The sequence below is a fragment of the Phycodurus eques genome, chromosome 11 (assembly GCF_024500275.1).
Source record: "Phycodurus eques isolate BA_2022a chromosome 11, UOR_Pequ_1.1, whole genome shotgun sequence".
NCBI lineage: Eukaryota > Metazoa > Chordata > Actinopteri > Syngnathiformes > Syngnathidae > Phycodurus > Phycodurus eques.
The window spans coordinates 19,823,769-19,849,977 of NC_084535.1; the positions used below are offsets into that span (position 1 = coordinate 19,823,769).

General features: G+C 42.8%; 2 protein-coding genes and 1 long non-coding RNA gene across 5 annotated transcripts in view; 2 read left to right on the plus strand and 1 right to left on the minus strand.

The window, feature by feature from the left end:
• cacul1 (CDK2 associated cullin domain 1) lies at nucleotides 1-11,003 on the plus strand. 2 transcript variants are annotated; one of them, XM_061691075.1, is made up of 9 exons: nucleotides 2-266; nucleotides 338-499; nucleotides 598-724; nucleotides 4,779-4,881; nucleotides 5,087-5,182; nucleotides 5,333-5,435; nucleotides 5,984-6,073; nucleotides 7,371-7,509; nucleotides 8,541-11,003. In XM_061691075.1, exons 1-9 carry the CDS (start codon nucleotides 194-196, stop codon nucleotides 8,578-8,580), a joined length of 933 nt encoding a protein of 310 aa, XP_061547059.1. In that variant the 5' UTR covers nucleotides 2-193; the 3' UTR covers nucleotides 8,581-11,003. The 2 variants fall into 2 exon arrangements, with proteins under 2 accessions (XP_061547060.1, XP_061547059.1); XM_061691076.1 differs by lacking the exon at nucleotides 5,087-5,182 and having other exon boundaries at nucleotides 1-266.
• The window catches only part of LOC133410212 (uncharacterized), a 58,162-nt gene that overhangs the window by 10,577 nt on the left and 21,376 nt on the right, over nucleotides 1-26,209 (minus strand). The window contains exon 3 of one of the 2 annotated variants that reach the window (XR_009769507.1): nucleotides 21,538-21,666. The exons of the other annotated variant lie outside the window; for it this stretch is intronic. This is a non-coding gene — a long non-coding RNA (uncharacterized LOC133410212). The remainder of the gene's footprint in view (nucleotides 1-21,537; nucleotides 21,667-26,209) is intronic. 2 annotated transcript variants of the gene reach the window in all.
• mypn (myopalladin) overlaps nucleotides 8,549-26,209 on the plus strand; it is a 25,200-nt gene continuing 7,539 nt past the window's right edge. The window contains 11 exon segments of the mRNA XM_061691071.1: nucleotides 8,549-8,638; nucleotides 15,662-16,702; nucleotides 20,421-20,596; nucleotides 21,165-21,204; nucleotides 21,296-21,671; nucleotides 21,742-21,816; nucleotides 21,896-22,037; nucleotides 22,638-22,661; nucleotides 23,030-23,146; nucleotides 23,245-23,995; nucleotides 25,148-26,167. Coding sequence (XP_061547055.1) covers nucleotides 15,663-16,702; nucleotides 20,421-20,596; nucleotides 21,165-21,204; nucleotides 21,296-21,671; nucleotides 21,742-21,816; nucleotides 21,896-22,037; nucleotides 22,638-22,661; nucleotides 23,030-23,146; nucleotides 23,245-23,995; nucleotides 25,148-26,167 — 3,761 coding nt within the window. The 5' untranslated portion in view covers nucleotides 8,549-8,638; nucleotide 15,662.

Consider the following 26,209-nt stretch of genomic DNA (forward strand, 5'->3'; position numbering starts at 1 on the left):
GTCTCGTCGTCGTTTTTTACATGACTGACGTTACGAAGAAGAAGAGCGTTACGACAATGTCGTGAAAATCCCGTCACCAACAACACCAAGCTGAAAACAAGCTTCAGTTGATCGATAAGGCTCCTTTTCTTTTTCGACATTACGTTTCCAGCTTCTTTTAAATGCCAGGTATCGGCTCAAGTGACCGGTTGGAATGGAAGCTATGGACGATGACGGTTCGGACGTGAAAGATGACCACAATCACAACTATTGTGCGAGCAGCAGCGGTAAGGTCCAGTCGTCTTCTAGCAGCCATCTATCTAACGTAACGAGCCTGTCTGTTCGGCGGTCCCGGCAGGGGCAGGAGGGTCTCCTCGGGGGAGTTTGCGATGCCACAGCGCATCGGGTTCAAAGTTCATGGACTCGGACTCAGGCAGCGAGCGCGGCGAGACCGAATGTGCGAGCCCGGCGGCAGCGTCTGCCGAAGACAAACACACTCTCGACTCGACTTCCAACTTCCGTAAGTGGACGAGCGCCTGTACAGTCGCGGACTCTCATAAAATACCCGTTTCAGATAGGACGTGGGAGGGTTGACCGCTTTGCTTTTTTCCTTCCTAGTTCTCAATGCAATCGCCGTGGAAGACTACCGTAACAACCACTGGCCAAACCTGGAGAAGGCCATAGAGCGCCTGCTAATACAGAATCCCACGGACCACATCTCTGTTTCATATGCTCAGATATACAGGTAACGACTCACACAAACGGGTATTGATGGTACGGTCTCAACATGGTGTCCAACAAGGGGGTCACTAGTGATGGGACATTGGGATTTCCTAGGAATGGAGTAGAAGTGATAAATTATTTGAAGAAATAAACCCATGACGGGATTTATAGGAATGTGTTGCATAGAGATTTTCAGCAGTTTTCTACCTTGTTAAATCGTTATTTATAATCATTGTGAGGAGTCATTAACACGATCAGTGTCTTCACATATAGATACATATTAATTGTTTAATTAAAAGTCATTTGATTACATTTCTTATTTCAGAAGTGGGGATCAAACTGGTAGCGCTTCACATTAATCAGTATTAAAAAAAGTGGCTCTTAGTTTTCAAAAAGCTCAGTGACTCCAGCTTGTACAGTGTACTATACACCTAATGTCTCACAGGCAGAGGCAGTGTGATGGGAAAATCTGCGACCCGTCGGATCTTGTGGCATGCATTTGAGTGTTTGACAGTAAAAGATCAGGAGTACTTACATTAAAGGTGCCATAATTTACCAAACCAAATTGAGTATTTGGGTTGTGATATTGGCTCTACGGTGGCTCGGTAAACATGTGAAATATGAATCAAAATTAGGGTTGGGCATCGTTTGAATTTGAGCGGTTCCGATTCCTCAGTTCGATTCCGGATCCAAACGATTCTCGATACCGATTCTTTTAGGGGGCTGGGTCAAAAAGGTTTGCATGGTTTATGTAAAGGGTGTCCAAATTATGAAGATCCATTTTCTTAGCAGCCCGCAGCATAGACTAAAATGAAGATTTGACTTGAGTTTCTTTATTACCAGTATCAATATCAAACATTAACTAAAAGGCAATGTGTGTGCAACTAACCCAATTGACTTAATATTCATTGATTAATGTTTCAGCTAAAAGTTAAATATAGCATTGTTAAAATAGTTATTTTAACTATTTTATTTTATTATTTCACTCACCCAGTTGACTGAGAGTTGACTTCACTGACGGTTAAAATAACTATTTTAACAATGCTATATAGCTGCACCTGTATTCTGTTTCATCACGCCAAATGGTTTATATGTGCAAGTTTTAACTTGACTTCTTGTTTAAGTTTTAGCCCAATGTTAAGTTTTTTTTTTTGGTCATCGGCGCTTACGTTGGTTTGAAGACTAAAAGAACTAATAACTAAAATAAACACTAAAAACTATCACTGCAAAAGTGAAAGCAACCATTTACCTTGTTAGCTCAATGTTGGCATAGACGTATTTTATTGTTTCACTCACCCAGTTGACTGAGAGTTGACTTCACTGAAGCTCCGTGCGGTGTAAGCTGAGGCTCGGAGCGCGTTAGACGCTACACATTGGGAAAAACTATAATCGTATCCTTATTAAGTGTTGCACTGAGGCGACTGGTCATTCATTTAAAAAAAGTTAACACACACTTTTGTTCACCGGCGCTGCCGTTGGGCACAAGCACGTCATCGTAACCATTCTTCTTCGTTGGTTTACGCCACTTCTTCGTTGCTTTTTGCCTCTACTTCATCGCGGCTGGAGGACTAGGTATCGAAACTGGGAACTGAAATTTTTTAATTTGAACGGTTCCGGGAGAACCGGAACATTAGTCCCGGTTCCAATTGATTCTCGATTCTCGATGCCCAACCCTAATCAAAATCATCCACGCATTCCTGAGTTCCAGACATTTTTCTGCTGAGAGTCCTGAAATCAGGTCATTCGAATTTCTGGTCACTGGTAAAGATCGCCGCCTTCCCTTTTTGCTCTCGAGCCAGCGCTGTCAGCATAAAAAAAACACGTCTGCTCTCACAAGTGGTTCTTCTACACAGAGGAAACCAATCAGAGGAAAGGGGGCTGTCTTAGCCAAATATGGATGAAGTGGATACAAAACTGGGTCAAACAGAAGTATCTGTCAGAGGGGCCTTTTCTGGACAGTCGTATGACAAAACCAAGGTGTTTTTTTTTTTTTTTTTTTTTTTTTTTTTTAAATGAAATGTTTTACCAAGTCCATGTTTGAGAGTCACCCTATGGATGTCTAAATAGCTAAAATATGGGACCTTTAACAGCATAAACTAGGTTTGTGTGCTATCGCCCCTCAGTTATTGGAAAACTGAAACCTGTAAGAATTTGTGACCCCAGGGGGCGACATTGTATGAGCTGGTTTTTAAGCCTGCGTGATATGTGGAACTTGATGCCTCCCTGTGTGTATCAGTCAAACAGTCAATCTTTTGCAAATTCTGACGAAACCCAGTTCATGCTTTTAACATAAGTGTTAATTTAAGTACCTTTGTTTTCTTTTGCGGTTGCAACATTGCCCACTGACGTCACAAATTCTGACAGGTTGCAGACTTTTTTCTAACACCGCCAAATCCGTACAAGAACTAAGCACCTGATTAGGTCTCTGTGACTCATAGACCCCCCCCCCCCAAAGGTGAACAAGAGCCTGGAGTAGTATTGTAATTTATTCCATTATTTTATTTTTGTAGTATTGAGGAAGAACAGTGTAACATTAAAAAAGTGAAATGTGTGGAGTGCGGTAGTTTAAATTTTTTGTAAGTAATGCTTTTGCACATTTTGATGAGGTTGAAGACCTAATTATTCAAATTTATATTAAGTCATTTTGGTCACTTTGTATTAGGGTGCTCTGTTTAGTGACATCATTAAGTACGGTGAATCCTTGACTTACGAATGCCACAACACAACATTTTTCAAGTTTTTTTGCTTTGTTTGAAGATATTTTGAGTTACAGGCGAAATTCAGCTAAATCACCGCTCAAGTGAAGTTGGGGGGAAAAATAGAGCAGTTAAGGTACTGTAATGCACTCATGTGGGCAAAGGGAGACCGCAGTCACTGATACACTTTCAGCTGTTTATAGCAAAGTACACATAGTCGAACACAGAATCGATCATTTGAGGGCATATAGATGAATGAGGTCCCCTAACACATTTACGCCGGCAGCTTTTTTTTTTTTTTTTTTTTTTTTGAACTAGCTCATTCTGTATTACATAAGGATATACCGCTAACGTACAACCCTCCAGTCACGCACGGGTCGCTGAATCCGTGAGTCACATCAGCATGCGAGACCATTTGCACCGCTTCTAAACAGTATGCAATAAACCGCTTCGATTGGACAGGATTGATGTCGGCTATGGTGACGACCACACCAGCGCAGAAGTCACACACACACATATATATATATATATATACATACACACACACACAAATGATCGTACATGAGTGGGGATAGATTCGTGAGGTCCGCAGACGACTTAGGTTATCACTACCTCCTCTATTTAATGGCGTTGTCTTTTGCCTCACCAGGCCAAGTGACAATGCTCCAATCACGCACAGATCCCCCTCTCCATGCACGCGAGACCGTCTTTGCTCCTCACTTAAAGGGAATGAATGAAATAAGAGGCTTTGATTGGCGGCAAATAAAGCTGACTTTGTTTACACGCAAAGAAAAAACCCAACAGATCATGAATTGCACTCAAAAAAAAAAATAACTCAATGGCTTTACTGCAAATAAATTTTTGCTGTTGCCTGACAGGTATAAATAAGTTCAGGAATGCTCAGCTTCATCTTGCCAAGTTCCACTCTGTCATTTTCGGAACAAAATTGGTTCCTTTTCTAATTTTTATATCTACCACCCTCGAAAAGGAGTGCTCGCAAAGATACGTTGTAACAAATGTAACAGATGCCAAAGGGCTAAGAGCTTTGTTGTGTATAAGAATTGTTACAAATGATACAAATGGGGTGAACGGAATGGGCATGTTTGTCTTGACCTCCACTGAACCCCTGGGGTTCAATTGAACCACTGGCCTAGAAAAATGATAGTCAGTATGCCAGTTAGTGCTTACCCTAAATGTTGTGTTATTTAAGCCCAGTCTTCAGTAGCTGTATGAATGATCAATAATCGATATTATTGACAGAAATTGAGAGGCCCAAAATTGAATTATTGTTTGGGTTTTGTGGAGACGTGGGCCGGCTCTTCTCACAGGTAAAAGGTTACGTTCCAACCATTGTTTTTTTTGTTTGTTTTGTTTTCACAGTTGCGTCTACAAGTGTGTGTGCCAACAACACTCCGAGCTACTCTACAATGACCTGAAATCCAAAATAGCAAATTATCTCCAGCGGGTATCCACAGAGCTGCATGTAAGCTATGTTAAGCAGTTGTATACAAATACACTAGTCGGGTCTCCGGAGTGTGGTGACGTTTAGCACATTCTTGATCGGGGTTTGATCTCAAGGTTTTGTGTGACTCTCGTCAAACTGCATTATACAACCTCGGTAGTGTTCGATTTTCAGCGGTTCCAATGTATTTACTAGATTACCACATGTCATAATACTTTGTTTTTAGGCCGTCCCACTTGAAAACTTGATAGAAAGTTTCAACACGGCCCTGACACGATACATAACATCTCTTCAGTGTATTGTTCCAGTATTTATGTATTTGGTAAGTAACTTTTAAAATGACACTGTGATGGAACGAAGTTGAACAATTAACAATCCTTTAATTTTGCGCTGTTCTACATTTGACCATACACACACATGCATACAAAAAGGAGTACAATTTATGCAGCTTTCTCATGGAGATTGTTTTCAGAACAAGTTCTACATCGAGTCGAAGCTGAACCGTGACCTGAAACAGGATCTGATGAACCTGTTTGCTGATCATGTTGCAGACAAATATGTCAACACACTCATGCGTGAGTACCTTGCTCTTGTTTGTCTGACTGCCAAAACATCCCTACAGTGACTCCTGCAAGTGTTCACAGCACTTCAAATATTACAGCCTTATTTCAAAGTGGAATAAATACTTTTTTGTGCACCGATGCATCCCATCGTGGTGTGCCAAGCTTGTGGCATCATATTAAAAAATGCATGAGGTTGTAATTACTGCCATAGGTGCATTAACAAAACCATTGAGAAAAGACTGAATACCCATTTATACGGTTTCTCATAGTTATTTTTTTTAGTTTAATAGTCATTATGTTAGGTGTTGTGTGTGTATAATTTTGAGGGGGGGGGGGAGTAAATGTAATCCATTATGGAATAAGGCTGTAACATGAAGAAATGTGGAAAAACTGAACGTGTATACTTTCTGAACGCACTGTAAAGGATCCCCACTGAATGTGAAACCTAGAAAGATGTGACTTAGACCAAAGTGATTTTAACACTGCTGTTGCAGCGCTAACTTGGTCATTATTGAGGTAAAACCGGAAAGTTATTGACTTCCTAAGCATTTGTCTTCCAGCTCTTCTCACTAAAGCTCACGCGGTGCCCTTCGAAGTTCAGCCGTCAACCATGGCCAGCGTGGTTAAAGGCCTTCACAGCCTCCGACCAGGTGTGCCACTGCAAAACAAACCTGTTACACTATATATATACTAGGGTTTCTATAATTTAGCGTTGGGGTCCAAAATGGACTGTGGGTCAATTTTTATTGTAGTAAAGTAAAAGACTAAATTTATTTTTATATCACACACATTTTTGCTAAAAATGGCTTTTTAATTAGTCCAGTAATAAATGATCTGCTGTGTTCTTCATTCGTGTTTCATGATGAATGTAAAATGCACCATACCTTTTACAGGTGAACTGAATTTGACCATCTCTAAACTTTTAAATGCACAGCCAACATTTGTTGTACTTTTTGCAGCACTTTTGTTCTCAAACAAAGAGTAGTTGAATGGCAGAGTTCACAACAGGCGTTTAATCCATGACTCAAACAATACATTTCCAAGGATGTGCACTTCTATGCCTTTCTGTGACTCTTCCAGTCTATCTGCATCTTGTTCCACCTTGCTGATGACACTGACACTGTAAGCTCAGTGGCAATTTCCCTGTGAGAACATCCTGTTTGAAGTCTTGCTGGTCTCATGAAGTCAAAATGTGAACAGCATGATGAAGAGGCTACTGTACCAATTCTAACTGGATCAGGAAATGTATTGTTCCATTTATGGCTCAAACACAGTTTCAGTTGTGCATGAAATACAGAAACAATGAACAGTTGGACATGTGCATTCAAACGTTTAGAGCAGTGGTCCACAACCTTTTTTGCTGCCAGAGACCGGTTCATGCCCAGTACAGTACATATCATTCGCGGAACCGCAACCATTCTTTGACGGGGGTGGGGGTGATGATGAAAAGAATTTCCTGATTGAAAGCTAATCGACGGGCAGGGGTGGCGGATGGCGCGGCCGACCTTGGCTGGGACGGCGCAGCCGACCTTGTTAAGGACGATTGGTTTTGAGGTCAAACTAAGTTCACCTGTAAAGGTTATAGTGCATTTTAAGCACACAATGAAGGAGTTTGCACAGCAGCATAATACGTCGTCGCGCGGCACAAAAAGGCACGCTCAGTTACTGTTGTACTTACTGCTTTTCATTTGGTTGCTTTATATTCATCACCTTGAAGTATTTTCATACATATATTACCTGTAGTTATGAGTTCACTACTGTGTTAGGGGTAGACTACAGTACGTTACAACTTGGGTACAATTTTGGGTTACACCGCTGCCCTAGGAACGAAACCGAGGACTGTATTTTAATAACGAGAGCTGAAAAACTGGGCGAAACTGTGCTATATGTAAAAATACACACATTTTATTTTAATAATTTGCTATTTAATTTATTTTCCCTTTACAGAGTGGGCCCAGCTGGCACCTGCTCTCTTCTCTAACTTTATTCCGCAAATCAACCCTCCCGCTATGGAATCTCTGCTGCTGGACTATGCTGCTCATGACCAGAAGCTCCAGATGGAGCTTTCCATGAATGGCTTTCCACGGTTAGTTTACTATCATCAGCAAGTCGCAGAAAACAAGCACAGTGTGATGTCTTTATAGTTAAGCGCTCAATCCCAATTTATGTTACGTTAAATTAAATGTCGATCAGATATATATATTTTTTTACCCTCTATTTCTGTGGACATTTCAACTGAATGGCTCCCCGGGTGTAATTTGCACAATGGCCCTTATATCAGTATCACAACACTAGTGGTACACTTCCTTTGCTCAATGACTCTCCGTAGTTTTTTTTTTTATGTCTTAAATGTATATCTTCTCATGGCGCGTGTTTGTTGTCTTACATGCTCCAACTTCCGAAGACAAATTCATTGTGTCTTGCCAATAAAGCTGATTCAGATTCTGACATCTTGCCATTCAAGCCGTGGAGCGCAGAGCTTCCACAGCATCAGAAGAATATTATTGTTCAGAAGTATCAGTCAGGAGACAGGCGTTAAATGTATCATGGAACACAGTGAAGACAATCATTAAGCGGAGAAGATATGGCACATCAGTGACATTACCACGAACTGGACATCCCTCCAAAATTTATGAAAAGATGAGGAAAAAAACTGGTCAGGGAGGCTACCAAGAGGCTGTTAAGTACATGGGACAAAACTCTTATGTTAGGCTTCTTCATATGTCTGGGCAATGGATTGGGGTGACAAGACAGAAGCTGTATTTTACAAAGAAACATCCAAGCAGATAAACTTTCTGCAAAGACACACTTGAAATTCCCGAATGCAAGTGGGAAAAATGTGTGATAGTCGCAAACCTTTTGGCCATAATTACAAAAGATATATTCGGCTCAAACACGACATTGTTCGTCACCACAAGAACACCATTCTTAGAATGAAGCATGTTGGTGGCCTTAGTCAATATCGACCCAGCAACAACTCGTAACTCTAAAAACACATTGAACGTTGAAACTCTTGGAAGTCAAGGTACCAAAGTTGAGCAAATACTGGTTGGTAAATGTTTTTAAAAGAAAAAAAGCTTTAAGTTGAAGAGGTTTTGTACTGCTACTGTTTTTCAGAGGTGATCAGTCTCGCAAGCGGGCCAACGATGACTCTTGAGTGGAAAGTGGGCATCCGCATTTACACGACCCTACGTTGTCGCTGTTCCATGTGAAAGGTACCGACACTGAACGGGTCAGGACTGGCCAGCTTCTGAAGCAGCATCAGAGGACTAACCGAACAGAGTCGGGACTGAGGCTATGTAAAAGGAATAGCGGTATGTCGGGGCCGGGGTGTGACTCACTTCTCCCGTAATGTCACACCAGACGCTGCAGTGGACGACCTCATGGCGTGTCATGTGTGAACACAAACACACGCAGCTATTTCTTGGTTCGATGGGTTGTGAAAGATTCATGCTCAGAAATGCCGTCCGGCTCTGTTATGCGTCTGATGTGCTTCACACTGGGCGAAGGGGGCTTATGTTACTGTGTCTCACACCTGTTTATACAATGTAAACAGCGTGTCACCTCTGCTTAAGCCTGAACATCAGTGACACTGATCACAGGTAAATGTAAAGCGGTCAGTCCAGTGTCAGCGGACATATCCGTGTTTTCTGTCTTTGTCAGAGTGCCTTCATGGTGTCTGTTGCGATAACATTTCATACAGAGGCGATAGGCTGATAATGCTATTGCATTCCTAACATTTGTCATGAAAATGTCTTGCAAAACAATGGCCTAACAAAGACTCGTGCTGCTAATTACCCACACAGTATGTTTGTATACCAATCCCTTGGTTTCACTCCTTGTGACTGAAGTGAGGAGCTTCAACACGAGAGTGTAGCGAAATGGGAACTAAACTGTGATTCTCCATCCATGTTGTTGCCTTTACTGTGTTGGTAAACGGAATTGTGTTGCCATTGAGACCAAAGACGATTTGCAGTCCAGTACTTCGTATTGATTGGGTAAGGGTTCAAGCTAACATTGTTAATTATGCATGTTTACATTGTCTTGAATATATATATTTTTTTAAACTAACAGTTTCAGCGTTCTTGTTTTTGAGATCAGAACTTAAATCTGTGTGTCGTAGCCTTGCATGTAGGATTTTGAGTCAAGAGTGCCATAAAGCCTATTTTTGCCTTGTTTCTAATGTGTAAATGTGTCAAGTCTGAATCTTCATACAACAAATATGCAAATTTTACAATCTGCAGGTCTACATGAAAAGTGTGTAACGAAGTTTCATATTTGCACATTAGCGTTGACTAAGCTATTTCTCACACAGGCATTTTAGTGTAATAATGCACTTTGCTTTGTCTTTTACACTGTTTTAAGTGTGATCTAGCAGCTCAGTCCTGCTTTTTATTTTGATCTTTATGTCCTGAGAATGCATGTCACTGTCATATTTCAATTACTGATGGCACCCAGCATTTTATTTACCAACAAAATGACTTGGAGGTATGGCAGCATACTGTACTGCACTCTGAATTCAAAATGTCAAAAGTGCATGTACCTCTTTATGTGTAACACAGTGGATCTTGAAAATCAATACACCACTGTAAAGTGTTTGTGTGAAAAAATAATGTGACTTAAACCTTCCATCTATCCATCCATCCTGGGATCCAGCAGACTTTGGGGGGGGAAAGGCGATGTACACTCTGGACTGGTCACCAGTCAATCAAAGAGCACATATGGGTCATTTTCATGTAATTTGATCAATAACAGTAAAGACCTGGCCCACTGAATTTCCTTTTAAAATCAATTAACTTTACTGATATATTATGGTGCACGACTGGTTAGCACATCCGCCTCACAGTTCTGAGGACTGGGGTTCAAATCCCGGCCTCGCCCGTGTGGAGTTTGCATGTTCTCCCCGTGCCTGCGTGGGTTTTCTCCGGGCACCCCCGGTTTCCTCCCACATCACAAAAACATGCATGGTAGGTTAATTGACAACTCTCAATAGCCCGTAGGTGTGAATGTGAGTGGGAATGATTGTTTGTTTATATGTGCCCTGCGATTGGCTGGCAACCAGTTCAGGATGTACCCTGCCCGATGGATACCTGGGGTAGGCTCCAGCATGCCCGCGACCCTTGTGAGAAGCGGCTCAGAAAATAGATGGATGGATGGATATATTTGAATTATTGGCAGTTATCAGTGATAAGGTCATAACTGTTTCTAAGAGACAAAAAAAAAATTAAACTTTTAATGCCAATTGTCTTTACTGTTTAGGTGTCTGAAATGATTTGCAACATATTTTCTGAAGATGTCAATTCCATCCATAGGAATTTTTTCCCCTATTGCTTAAATATGCCTTTTCTGTGAAAACTAACACAAATATATCTTAGTGTCCTCAGTGTTCCTTTTTGGTTCTTTCACAAACGATCCTTTGTCACTCAAGCCGTCTTTACAGTTAATGTCACTGTGGAGAGCCTCATTTTGTTGTTGCAATACACCAGGGGGATCTGTGAGCTGAAGTGCCAGGATGAGGCAAATCATTTTGCATTCCAACAATAGCAGACAGCAAAATAAATGGTTATTTCTGAGATATGTATGAACCTATGAAGTTGCGAATGTGTCGTAACTATTGTACGTTTTTACCAGTATTACGATTGTATAAAGACAAGAGTGTAGGATCATTTCTACACTTGTATCCACAGTGTTTGAGGGCAACACGTAAATTGCGCAACTCACACTCGTTGTATGAAGCCGTTTGTCTTTACCGTTATACAAGAAGTGTATTTCAGTGGCTCACTACCATTTCCTCTGTCAATAAGGATTGCCTTTCCTATGAATGTCTACAATTTTAAATCAATAAATTTTTTGAAAATAATCCCAAAAACATGAATGGCAGGTTGAGTGAAGACTAAATTGCCAGTAAGTGTGAATGTGACTGCGAATGGTTTACACGTGCCCTGCAATTGGCTGGCGGCCAGTTCAGGGTGTACCCCGCCTCTCGCCCAATGATAGCTGGGATAGGCTCCAGCACGCCCGCGACCCTTGTGAGGAGAAGCAGTACAGAAAATGGATGGATAGATGGAAGACTAAGCATGGGAGGCATTTATGCATATAAAACCAAGGTGCTATAAAGAAAAAATAAGAAATTCATTCATTTCCACACCAGTTATCCTCACAAGGGTCGTGAGCGTGCCGGAGCCTAGCCCAGCTGACTGGGCAAGAGGCGGGGTACACCCTGAACTGCTCGCCAGCCAATCGCAGAGCACAAATAACCAGTCGCACTCACATTCACACCTACGGACAATCTAGAGCTCAATTTACCTACCATGCATGGTTTTGGGATGTGGGATAAAACCCACGCAGGCACGGGGAGAACATGCAAACTCCACACAGGCGAGGCCGGGGATTGAACCCCGGTCCTCAGAACTGTGAGGCATGTGTGCTAACCAGTCGGGGGGGCGGAGGGAAGGAAAAAACAAAAAGGGGCATTTAAAATATTAAAATGACAGTTCTCAATATGATGACAGTTTTATGCTACTGAACATTATTACTATTCCTTTATTTTTAATACATTTTTTAAAAAATCAATATTTAAATTGTCCTGAAGAGGGGTTTTCTGTAGAATAAACTAATTGGTGAGAAGTGAAGCAGTATACTTTCCTTTATTAGCTGTACTGTATGAATGCATAAGTAGAGGTGGGTAACCAAATATTGTACTCAAGAGTACTGTTACTTTAGAATAATAATCCAAATATGATGACATATATACGTCTGATTGGTGAATTGGAGTCAAATGACATTAGTGATCCCGTTTGATTGGCGCAACGGACACCCTATGCGGAAGTCGAAAATGGAGTCCAAAAATAAGACGCCCACAAGCAAGAATGGATAAATAAAAGTACCGAAGGGCATGTCGATCATTGTAACTGAGTAAAAGTATCGATCCTTCTTCAAATGAATACTCAAGTAAAAGTACAGTGCATTGAAAGTACTCTGACAAGTACAGCTTATGGAAAATGTTTTGAGTAAATGTAACGGGCTAAATGTAGCGCGTTACTACCCACCTCGATATAATGGCCTTCTCGGTATGATGCAGTACACTTTACATCACTGCAAACTATCACCAAAATAAACCTATTGTTAATAAATACCTCTCTGGCTGTGTCAATCAAAACTGAAAACGATTGCCTTTGTTTGAACATGTATTTTGAACAAGAAAATGCAAATAAGACCAACAGGAAACAACTTTTTGTACGCTGTGAGTTTGTGGTATCTTCATGTTTGGGGTCTGTAGCAGTAAATAATCTATTATTTTAAAACCTTTTGTGTACCAGGCCCAAGTCAAATACAACAGAATTGTACTTGGGCAGTGATACTTTCATGTACCACTAGAGGGACTAGAGGGAGACCACACTTTGAGAATCGCTGGTCAAAACTAATAAAATCTTCTCCATATTCTGTTAATTTATTTCTATTCTGCCTTCATGATAATACGAATGAACAACAACGTGATAATGAAGAAGTGTGCATATATATACAACCAAACAACAAAAACACTATAGTCAGAGGAGTAGCAAAATAATAATTAACATAAACAAATAATTGGTAACACACTTGACAACTGTCACATCCCATTTTCATCCCTGTAACCCATAAAAATATTCCATATTTAGTTTAAAATTGTTTTAAGTTTGGATAGTATTTTTACCTGATGGCACAGTGAACAACTGGTTAGCTCATCTGCCTCACAGTTCTGAGGACCCGGGTTCAAATCCGGCCTCACCTGTGTGGAGTTTGCATGTTCTCCCCGTGCTTGCATGTGTTTTCTCCAGGTATTGCGGTTTCCTCCCACAGTCCAAAACCACACATGGTAGGTAAACTGAAAACTCAAAATTGTCTGTGCCCTGCGATTTTGATTGTTTTGAAGTTATATTTCTCTTAAGTTATCTTTGTAAGGGCAGAAGTTTTGATATTTGGATCTCTTTAGAATGTTTAGGTCCAGTGAGCAGAGTATCATTCCACTGTGGATGCATTTCTTACATTTATCAAAAATACATTTCAATAAGGCAGCACGGTGGCCGACTGGTTAGAGCGTCAGCCTCACAGTTCTGAGGAGCGGGGTTCAATCCCCGGTCCCGCCTGTGTGGAGTTTGCATGTTCTCCCCGTGCCTGCGTGGGTTTTCTCCGGGCACTCCGGTTTCCTCCCACATCCCAAAAACATGCATGAATTGGAGACTCTAAATTGCCCGTAGACATGACTGTGAGTGCGAATGGTTGTTTGTTTCTATGTGCCCTGCGATTGGCTGGCAACCAGTTCAGGGTGTACCCCGCCTCCTGCCCGATGACAGCTGGGATAGGCTCCAGCACGCCCGCGACCCTAGTGAAGAGAAGCGGCTCAGAAAATGGATGGATGGATGGATGGACATTTCAATAAAACTATACACAAAGTGCACTCTGCTCAGAAGCTGCAAACAACATAATCAAGAAACTAAATGCACCAGGAGAACTATCCAAATGTTTGCAAACTGTGATTGCTCTTAATCTGCAGTGTTGACAGTTGACGGTGTGGGTGTGTGAGGCGCTGGGTAAGGGGCTTCTAAATCTGTAGGATGGTGCTCCCTGGCAGACCGGCGAAGGTGGAATCCCTTTACAGCATTCTCCCGCTGGCCAATGAGCACGGACGCCTCCCAGACATATGGGCCAGGCCTCCCCAAAATAACCTGCGACCGCGGCGCTGACGAATGTTGCTACTTTTACTGCTGACAGGTTGCCCTAGCTATACTCGCCTTCACATTTCCCTGTAAACGCCAAAGGTAACTCTGTGCGAGAAAAGCGGGAAAGCTGGGCAGCTGCCTATGTCCCACGATTGTTCCAAGTGGAAGACCGGAATCTCCCACTTTGAGCACAGGTGCACCCTGAAGATACAACAGTCCTTTCCCAGAGGCCAGCTGGGCTTACTCTGAAGGTAAAAAACACAACATCCCTTCAAGTCATTATTCCTGCATGGTGTCCTTTGGCATCAGCCTCAGAAAATCTCTGACACGATGGACTTCAGTCTACTTTTAGATCTCGACTGCGAAAGCTGTTTCTTAATTCAATTACTTGTACCCCCCTAGTGTGGTGGTCTGTTTGTTCAGCACGGGCCGGGTCATAAAAACAAAACGTTTCACTTCACTCGGTAGTCTCGATTTATGATCATTCGCGACACTTTGTTTTGTTTTGATTTGATTAGTGATTGTTGTTTGACTGATCAAGCTCATGATCACAAGGTCACACAAGATGAGGGAAGCTGCTTTTCTTTGTTGATTTTCTTCATGTAAACTGAGCTCCAGCTATTATTAGATCGGACTTCGTGGGCTTGGAGTCTGTTTGCAAAGGATTAATGTACACAACAGCTGCACTTTCAGGTCCGCTGGAAGGGCATCGCAGCGCACTTAATCGCACTGATTTGAGTGTCAGTAGCATGTGCGCACCCTATCTCGTGTCTGTATTCCATAACTTGCTCATGCTTAAGTGTCAAAAAATTATGCAAGGCGGAAACTTTGCAGACATTGGGACGGGGGTGGGGGAGTCTGTATCCTATCGAACCTGGCACCCTGTTAAGACTAGGCTGGAATAAGTCTAAAATAAAATTATTTTGACCAGATCTTTTAGCTTCTGTATTCATATTGACAACAAAGGCTGGTGTACTTTATCAGTATCCATCCACCCATCCATTTTCTACACCACTTATTCTCCACTAAGGTCTCAGTTGAGTGGGAACCTATCCCGGGCGACTTTGGGTGCCGGGCAAGGTACACCCAGTTCTGGTAGCCAATCGATCACAGCGCTGATATGCGTAGACAAACAACCATTCGCACTCACACTTACACCAACGGACAATTTAGAATCCTCAATGAGCCCGACACACGTTTTTAGAATGTGAAGCCTGAGTAGCCAGAGAAACCCATTTGATTAGTATGCCTTAATTTGTCTTTTTTTAGAGCAGGGGTTTCAAGCCTGTTGTCATTGCGGGCCACATCATTGCCATGGTTGTCTTCGGGGCTTATAATGGTGTAACCGCATAAATGTCTAATTGGTAGGGTGTAACTGTACGCCAAAAATCACAGTTTGGTTTATACCGATTATGTCCCTGACAACCCTTCATAAAGGGCCATCTATGTAGTTAGTAGTGTATGTCAATTGTCAGTTAGCCACAAGATTAGTGAAGGGAGCAAAGGAATCTCATAGATGCTTTTTGATTCTTCCCCCAGTATGCAAGAGAACACAGCTGAGCCGCCACCGTCGCTCTCTCAGCTCTTAAGGGAGAGCTACCTGGCCGAGGCCCGAGCCCAGCAGCGTCACAGCGAGATGAGCCGCTCTGACGCTTCATCGTCACGCATTCAGATTTTTGGCTCGCTCAAAGGAAAGGCTGAGGACTCGGCAGGTCTCCATGAAAGCCAAATGCCAGACCTGTCGGCGTTCCTCAGCCAAGAAGAGCTGGATAAGAGCGTTAACTTGGCCCGCCAGGCCATCGGACACGAGCCCCGTGAGGAGAGGGCAGAGGTCAAGGCCGCTGTCACTCCATCTGCCTCGGCTTCCATTTCTTCGTCTATTCACCTAGCAAAGCCCTCTGCTGTTCCATACACACCCTCCATTGTGCCTTTCACACATCCAGTTGACCTGCCAGCCACACAACCAAACTCCACACCGGACAGAGTACCACACACAGCCTCTGTGCGGCAGGACAACACGATGAGGAACAGGAGTGAAGGTCTAAACCACTTGAACAAGTCGCCAAGGAACTCCCCGTTTGGGGTGGAGACCCAGTCCAAGAAGGAGTTCCTCAACAAGGCGGCCGACTTCATCGAGGAGCTCTCCTCTCTCTTCAAGGCTAACACCTCCAAACGGATACGACCGAGAGCGTGCAAAGCCCATCGGAGTCGGAACAAGAACCACAACGATGGAAAACTATACCTCGATGGCTCAGACAACAGGGAGCGCTCGGCCACGTCTGCGCAGGTGGCGGACGACGGACCGGGTTCCGTTGGTAGCCACCAGTCAGAGATCCAGCTGGACTCTGGGATTGGTCATGTGGTGTTACAGGACGGTAGGATTACTGAGGAGCAGCAGCTTGACTGCAAAGAGGTGGAGGCCCCGGAAAGCTACATTTTGACACAACCTCCATCATCTGCAGAGGAGCCAGTATGTGAGCCTCCTCATTTTATCCAAAAACTGAAAAGCAGAGAAGTTCCCGAGGGTAGCAAAGTCCAGTTAGACTGCATTGTCAGAGGACACCCTATACCTGAAGTCCGGTAAGGAGCCAAAAATCTGCAAGGCAGTCCATTCTGACAGGAGATCTAATATTAGCTAGCAGAGGATAGGTTTGCAGCTGCATTTGTTTCATTGTGTCATATTACCAAGCTGAAAAGCTAGTTGAGCACTATCAGCAGTCTGCCGAGTCCCTTTAGTCGAGAAAGAAAAACTAGGCCGAGGGTTTAAGTGACAGTGAATTCAAAGCGAATCAAACAGTGCGTGGGCAATTTGGAAGTCCGGAGAGTCTTGCTACACAATTAAGGACCAAAATAAAACAGCAATAAATCTGTCAGGGCATACACAACAAGCAGTAGTTCCTCCTGAATCTTAATCTTACCTAGATAACAGTATGCCTCCAACCTTGTGGGAACCGTTTTCTGTTCTAGCATGCCCCAGTGCACAACGCAAGGTCAAGCAAGGCATTCTTGAATGAGTTTGGTGTGGATGAACTCGAGAACCCTGACATCAACCCTGTTGAAATAAAAGTGGAAATTGTCATCACTGCAAAACGGGGACCGAATAAGTTGTGTGACATTTTCAATTTACCATCTCTTCGATGTCAGGTCACTGATGGTGTAGTGGTACACTCGTCTGACTTTGGTGTGGGCAGTGTGGGTTCAGTTCCCCCTCAGCGACAGTGTGAATGTGAGTGCAAATGGTTGTCTGTGTCTATATGCAACTGACTGATGACCACTTCAGGGTGTAGTCTGCCTTTTGCCCGAAGTCAGCCGGGATAGGCAGCGCCCTGCATCCCGAACCAGGATAAGCGGTATTGAGAATGGATGGATGGGTCTATTTAATGTGTTTGGATAAGACTCCTTTTGTGAGAATTCATTCAGTCTTTAATGTGTATATACGGTAGAACCACCAAGTCTGGATTTGCGTTGTGTGGTTCAAGCGACACAATTCCAATTTCTTAGTCTCAAGTGGCACAATTTCAACATGCATCATGGCAGACCAATGAAGAAAAAAAACGCATGGATTCAGATATCTTTGGACAAAAGTCTCATGCTTATTGGATATCTGCCAGTGCGAGTGCAGGGAAAATGCAAAGATTAATATTTGTATTTTTTATTTATTGTTGTTGCCTTCTGTGTTGTCGCTGGCCCGTGTTGACACGGGTGTGGTTATTCATGTAGATATGTTTCAATGTGTTGATAATGCGCATCTAAATAGAAAAAAAACCCAAAACAAATATGGCCATTAAATCGGAATTGGGCACTTGAGTCTGCAGTATAAAATCCATCTTTAAGTCGAACAGAATCCATTCGGTTTTGCTGTGCCGCCTCCAATATTTGTGGATTTGGGAGAAATATTAGGCAACATTTTAATAAAACCACAACAGCAATTAATAGTAACACGTCAAAACAATTATCACTCAATCTTAACTAAAGGTGAGTCCTGTCAAAGACGCGCCTCACACAACTCATTTTTGAATTATGTTTTTTATTGACACGTGAAAAAAAAAAAAGTTAACGACCGTCACAAGTCAAATGTAAAAACAATAAAGAATATGGCGACATTGGAGTCCAACCCTTTTAAATTTGGAATGCAAGTCAGTTTACCACATGAGACTTCCAGTGTATATTCCTCTTCTTCTCTTAACACTATTTGTTAAGGCTTTTGGAATAAGTGACCAAAGAAGACACACACGGTTAAATCGTTGATGCTTGCTGACCTTAGCTGTCAAGAGGTACACTGACTCGTATGATGGCAGGTGAAACTCTGAGACTTGTGCAAAGTTAGAAGTGTATTTCTTTCCCCAAAAATATTGGTCCAGCAAGACCTCTCGGTCCTCAACTATAGAGGTTCCACTTTACATTCAAATTTCCATAAACCTACTTTTCTGTCCTTAAAAAGTTCTCCTGTAGCGATAGTGATTGAAGATGAAGCATGTCGATGATTGCAGGCTGCTCTTTGTGAGAGGTGTCTTTTTTTTTTCAGTTGAAAGTGATGACTTGGGTTAAAATAGTTGCTTGCTTTGGAAAACGTTGCTTAAGAAATTGATGAGTAATTAAATCGTGGTCACTTGACGACGTTCCAGGCAGGACAACATGAAGAACGGTATGGGAGATGTAGAGGAGAGGGGGCATGGTCTTGTTAGTCCAACTGAGCATTGTTGAAGCACTAACATATGCTTGTGCTGGGAGAATGCAAGCGCTCTGCCATTTTTAGACTGGACTGGCACTGTGAGCTGTAGTCTCATCTGATAATGGAACCAACTGAACACTTGGCAGTCGTGTGAACACGCTTTGGTAAGATGGTTTATTTGTTCTTTAGGGGAAACTTCACATTGTTTCTGACTTAATTTAATCCTTTGCATAAGTTGTTTTTAAAAGCTAGTCATCAGATTTTTCTCCAAACCTATTTTCATTCTAAACCTCATCCGTTGTACTCACTTCTTTTGGATTGTTTCAGTTTCCCATTTGTCACGTTTAGTTGATGTGCTTGGTTGTATCTGCGTGTGAAAAGTTTAGCATGATGTGTGTTGAGTATTGTGCATTTAATTCAAAGCCGTCAGGCTCCAGAGGGAATCTCCTCGCTAGTTTTGAGCCGCAGAAGGAAAATAGCTCTGACAGGTGCAGTGAGGAGGCACACCAACCATCCTCTTTACCACTCATGTTTTTAATTTAGACTCTTACTCATGACAAATGACTCTCTTGTAAAAGAACATCCTGCAGTGAGACTATTCCGGTGAGGCCTGCAAAGGAATTCCACTGTGCCTTGACTGAGAAATCACAAATGGACATATTGAATGTGCATGTTTGAATCAGTTGAGTTTGATGACCGCACTGAATGGGATTTACTGACTTAAAATTCACATCTTGCCACGGGCATACCTCACCTCATTCCCCTTTGATTATTGGCTGAATTTTTAGAAAGCATCGAGGACTCATCGACTCAAAATAGATGTTCTGAATGGCTACTGCTCATGTTGCTGCAACGAGCATTGGAAGTCAGTTTACTGTTATATTTTCACAATAAATAAATAGACTGTTGACAACTAAAACTCACCAGTCTACTAGATGCCCTTAAAAACTACGGGAATTATTATTTATTTATTTTGTATTAATTACAATACCGGAGACGTTTGAACTCACCTTTTTTTAAAATGTTTTCCTAAGCTGCTGGAAGTAAGACCCATTCTGCATGCAGGAATTCAATTTCAGCAAACATGTAAATTGGAAAATTCTGAATTCAAAAAACCAACCATCGATTACTGTAGAGCAATTATTTTCTCCCACTCACATGAATTGCTTTCCATCATTATAGTTGCACACATGGAAGGACGTGGGTACTCATGAATGCTAATCTCATATAGCCTCTCGTCATTGGCTATGTAAAGGTAAAATGCCCTAACCTAAAAACAAGTTTTCGGAGTTTAAATATGCACTCTGTTATCATTGTGCTCCAAGTCGACAGTATCTTGGGACTTCGTAAAGCTCACTGCCGTACTTTACAGACAAAAGGGAAAGTGTTTGCTCAGTGATATTTATACTGTATGATGGACACTCTTAACTCACTCAAAAAACCCTCTCATAAACACTGCATAGTTGTAGCTTTCAAGACTACCTCCAACCTACAACCACAATAATAAATGTAATCATTTAATTAATACCTCAAACTGAGATCATTGTGATAGCAAACCCACATCAACGGTCATTAGATAGTGAAGGTGTAAACAGTGAGTGCAGGTGTTCATTTTCTGAATTGCAGGTGGTTCTGTGAGGGCAAGGAGTTGGAGAACAGCCCTGACATTCAGATCCTCACCAATGGCGAGCTGCACTCTCTGATCATCACAGAAGCTTTCGAGGAGGACACCGGCCGTTACTCCTGCTTCGCATCCAACTTTTACGGAACTGACTCCACCTCAGCTGAGATCTACATCGAAGGTGATTCTTTCATTCTCTTTGGATCACTAAAAGCAGTGGTTCTCAATCTGCGGTCTAGGGAGCCCTTGGGGTCTGCAGCTGTAACGTGAGAGTCCGCAATTATGGTATATCTTTTTTAAAAAGAATTTTTTATGTATACCAAGAAATGGGGGCCAGCGTGCCAATAAAACAAATATACTGAACCAATTACTCCTCCCTATCTTAGCTTTGGGCCATTAAAAGCTCTGATATGATTTTGACGTATCACAGATCTGACATCCCTGCATGTGTGCAGCATTTCTAGCTCTCTCACACTCTTAAGTAGAGTTGTACACGGAAATATGCACAGCTCGGAAGCACATACCTTGGCTCAAAAGTTTCCAACATGTTGCTAAATGACTGCTTTTGCAAACTATAAAGGGCACCCTCAGCGCGATTAACTGTTGAATGCCTTCCACTGGACTCCTTGCCATTAGGCTTATGAGGGGGACTTTGGAAACAATTTTCCCCTGTAAGGGGTTCCAAAAAGCTTGAGAACCCCTGCTTTACAGAGCCTATAAAATGCTCAAATGCACATGTGATCCAACAGGTGCATCTTCTTCAGACTCTGAGGGGGAACTGCACTTTGAGTAAGTTCTCCTACTCTCGCCATTTAAGGTTACAGGTATCTAAAGCATTTTATTGGTAATCGTAAGTCTTCCTCTTTTCTGATTTTGAAAGCCTGCAGGGAAAACAGTCAAAGTCCGCACCACTCTCAAGCCAAATTGCCACAGAAGTTAAAGAGGCTTCAGCAAATCAAACAACAGGGGAGCTAGCAGAGGACCTGAGCACTCTTGTGATCCATAAAGTTCCAAGTCCAGTTCCAGCCCAGACGATAACCACCTCACCTCGAAGTCCAGAGCCCTCTCAAGCTTTGGTTGTATCTACACCTTATCCAGAGGAGACTGAAACAATCGTCATACCTGTGCAAGTGTTTCCGACGTCACCACCGGCAGAGGGTCAGCTGGTGTCAGTGGCTGCTTCGCTCGCAGCCACACCACAGCTTTTCAACTGTGTGCCGCCACTCCACAACGCAGCTCCAACATCCCAACCTGAGGTAGAACAGCAGACACACTCCCTGTCATGATTGTTATACTTCTCCTCCTAACATTTTTTTGTATGTCCAGAATCAAACATCTAGCGTCAACCTCCTGGAAGGTTTCAACGGGCAAGCCATTATGGCTGCCCCTGTTTTTACAAAGGTAGAATGAGTCTTGGAAGGATATGTACTATATTCTGTTGTGACTGTACGTCACATGAACCCTTTTCTCACACCGCTAGCGTCTGCAGGACCTGGTGGCCTCAGAAGGGCAGCTGGTGGTGCTAGAGTGTCGTGTGAAAGGAGTGCCGTCCCCTCGAGTGGACTGGTACAAAGAGGCAAAAATCATTGAAGACTCGCCTGATTTTAGGATCCTGCAAAAAAGTAAGCACAGACCATATGTAAAACTGTAATGCCAGAAGATAAAAACATGAGTTTAGATATGTCACATAAACATAGAAGGTGAACAACCGAAAATTATTGAACACTAGAAGATCATAATAGTTCATATGATATGCTTATGAAACGTTTATAAAGTGTTTGTACACTGGTTAATAATTAGTGCAACACTTTGCTATAAGTTCAGCAAGAACAACAAGTGACATTAAAAAATGAGTTCATAGCTCTTCTGCTTTGCCCTCTTTGTTATAATGTAAATTGGTTTAAAAGGTTTTCAAGTAAGGTTCCCCTTTTTAGTGGTGGAATCTCATGGTGTCACCAACAAAAGTGTTCAAGAAGACATACGCAAGGCTATATCAGTGAAACAGTAAAATTCTTTGTTTTTAAGATTTTCATCACTATTATTTCCTTTCTTTGATGAATGGCTAGTAGAAATCTATAGTTCTACAGCCCTATAGTGAGACACGGGGAGTCCATTTTAAAACTCTCTTACCTCCAAATTTCATGATGATCTGTTTTAACTGTTGTTGTTACAGTATTAATATATATTTATTATTATTATTATTATTATTATTTGGTTTTCAGAGCCCAGACCTCCAGCTGAATCAGGTACCTTTTTTTGAATTCCTTATTTGTGGAAAAATATAATTATTGCCTTGGTATGTATGATGCTGTGTGCATACATACTACTCTGAAGTGTTTAGTCCTTGGTGAAGACTTCAGCTCCTTTTCTGTACACAAACCAGGACTGCTTTCCTTTGCCTGTGCACCTTATAAGGTAGTCTCTCATCCTGTGTCAAATCACCATGGCAGATCATTTCAACCTCCCTTAGCTTCAAATAGACTCAGCTACACATACAAAGAAACTTTCAGTGCTACTTTGTCAAAGAAGTCATGTGTCTTCTTTCTCACAAGACTCTCAACAGCAATCACATCAAAGGAATTTAATCATGTGAGTATCACTTTTCTTTCTCCAGAGGAAATATGTACGCTGGTCATTGCTGAGGTCTTTCCTGAAGATTCTGGGATGTTTACTTGCACTGCAAGTAACACCTACGGAATAACATCCAGTAGCGCAGCACTTAAAGTCAAAGGTGATACTTCTGTTTTATATGACAAGAAGAACTCTGGCATCATGTTAGTCTTATGTCAATACGTGGAATTTACTTATCTGATGATCTGATTTTTGCAGGTAAAAATGTTAACAACCATGCATTTAGGCCGTTTTGCACTTTAACTGTGGAGCCCAGTCGAGTCCAAGAACCTTCCGCATCAGATCTCGCCATCCCTCCTGTAAACCCCCAAACAGAGATTCCTCTGACCAATAACGCCAAGCCCCACTCCAGCACCATCCGGCTGGATCCGTTGGTCAATAGCACCTTACGTTTAGACTCCTTAAACACCAGCACCCTTCGTCTGCACCCTAACAGCTCCAGCATGCCCCGTCCAGACACCTTACGTACAAGCCTTCACGGTTTAGAACCCAGCAGCTTGGCTGGTAGCCCAAGTCTCAACCCTCGCTGTCTGAGCACCCCCAATTTAGACCCTCTCAGCCTTCACCAGGAGCCTCCAGAGGACACAGGACAGCTGGCTCCACACCCAAAGCCCCTCACCGCTCCAGCTGTACCTGAGCAGGGAGTGTCTGGACAGGTGTTGACATCACCTGCCATAAGTTCCAATCACAAGGCAGCCTCGAACCATCAGAATGAGACATCTGTTTTGTTGCCACTCCCCAGTCCACCTCCTAACTCCTGTCTAAAGTCAGGTGTCCTAACAAACCACAAAGACTCACGCTCCAGCTCCAGAGTCGGTCTGCGTGTACATTTCAAACTGCCCGAGGAGGAGGCGGGTGAGCAAAGTGACACATTTGCTCCACCTGACGAAGACCCTTCTGATGCATTGATCAACAAAGGACCACCGCCAGTGCTGGCAAAACCCAAACTGTAAGTAGAGCTGATAAATTAAGATTCATAATGACAAAGTAACCATTGCTCTTGAACAACTGTAGTAGTAGAGTAGCTCTTCCCGAATTTAGGGTCATGACCCTAAACAAGCTAAACAGAAGAGATGCTGTAAGCTATTTCACTGACTATCAAACAAGTTCACATTTTCATATCATGTTCATTATCATTATTTTATACTATATCGATGCAATGCTCTCTGAGGGGTCCATCAAAAAGTAATCAGCTCAATTTAATTTAACCTACTAATAATAAAATGTTTTTCTGACATTTTCACAGTTTGTAGTTTAAATAATTGTTACAAACTACAAAGTATGAAAATTTCTGGAAAAATCAATTATTAGTCAGTCAATTAAATTGGGCTCATTACTTTTCAAAATGCCCCTCATATATTTGGGTCCGAGAGAGGAACCACTCGAGTTGAAAATGTATGAGAAACCCTGGTAGAGTATCGGGAAGAAAAAAAAAAAAAAAAAAAATTTTACAACCCAAATCACATTTTCAGTTCACATCCTATCAACATTTGATCCTCCCCCTCCTCTTCCATTCCAAATATAAATGCTCCTCCTTCAGCTCAACTTAGTCACAATTCACTAATCCATGCAAGCAGACCTCCAATGTGGACCTTCAGGCTCTCCAAAACAAAGGATGGCATTTTCTACTTGTAAGTTCACTTGAGTTTAATATATTTAGTTTTTGCTTATCCTGTACATTTCAAATGTAGTCGATATCAGTTGTTTTCACCCTGGAAAGTTTTATTACTGCTACTAGATTAGGATCAGATTGGAGTTTGGTCAAAAGAAAATAAGAAGGTAATAGATTTAACCTTTTTTCCCCCTTCTTTTAATCAGTAGTATTTGAATATAATGTAAACTGTGACTGTAAGATTCAATTGAGGGTGCATATTGAAAGAGTTCTTCCTCAAGGTTATCCAGTGTTGTTTTGTGGACAACTTGTTGGTGGTCCATAAAAGGGCAGATCATCTTCATGCTGACTTTGGCCCACGGCTTTTGGGCTTTATGGGCTTGACCAGCTGTAATTCATTGGAAGACAACACTGAGCCTCCTTCATAATCACCATGTATAGAGTCTTTCCAGCTCACCTCATCTCATGTTGCTTTTACTTGACCGACAGGGACCCAACACAGCTCCAGCTCCTTCACAACCAAGTTCTTATGGAGCAGCAGCAGGAGAGCGAACCCCCGGCCCAACCCCACAACCAGCCGACATTCCATGTTAGGCCAGAGGCCGCAAACTCTCGTGAAGGTTCAGTCTGGTCCTTCAGAGAAAACCGTGATTCCCAGTCAATCTACCTTAGCAACACCTCGCAGATGACACCCAAATCTGCACCTCCCCACACTGCGATGCCTCCTGCACCATTACTGGGTTCTGCTTCACCTCCTCAAAGATTCTTTCCATCCACCTCCCAGGTTAAGACCTCCTCCCTGGTTACGTTCCCTCCACCTATGCCACAGCTAAACACAGCTCCGCCTCTCAGCGTGGCACCTTCGACCCAGATGAACACCATCCATGCCTCCCACCTCAACCTGTCGGCAGCGGTTCTCGCCAGAACTGCCCCCGCGCCGCAGTTTTCCTCTCAGCCATTGTCAAATCTCAGTTCAAGCTCAACAGATTCAACGGCGGCCTCACATCATGTCACGTCTCCAGCTGCTTTCCTGAGAAGCACCCACGCCTCCCTCATGAATCTGACCGCGGCCTCGCAGGCTTTCAACTACACTCGGCCTAAAGAGTTCATCACAGCTCAAACTATGTCACCCGTCAGGAGTCCCTCCCCAACAGAATCCCCAGTCCCGCTTCTCCACGAACTAGCAGCTGAGCTCAACTACTCCGCCGCCAACTCGCCAACGCTCCCGCCATTCTCACCACCGACCAGGACCTTCCCCACAAGAGTGCTCCAGTCCCCTACCAGCCCCACGTTGCTCGTAGCCTCCCCCACGCCGGGTTCAGCCCCAACTTTAAACAATACGTTCACCATCAGAGCCCAGTCACCTCCCCAGGCTTCCTCTCCCACCTCCAGCAGCTCCACGCCGAGCCCCATCCAAAACCCAGTAGCTTTCCTGAGCTCCATCCTGCCTTCCTTGACCCCATCTCAGCCGACTAACTCCATGGGCCTTCCCAGAGGAGCACCTTTGGGGTACTGGACATGTGACTGTTCGCACGACTGGAGAGGTGGGTG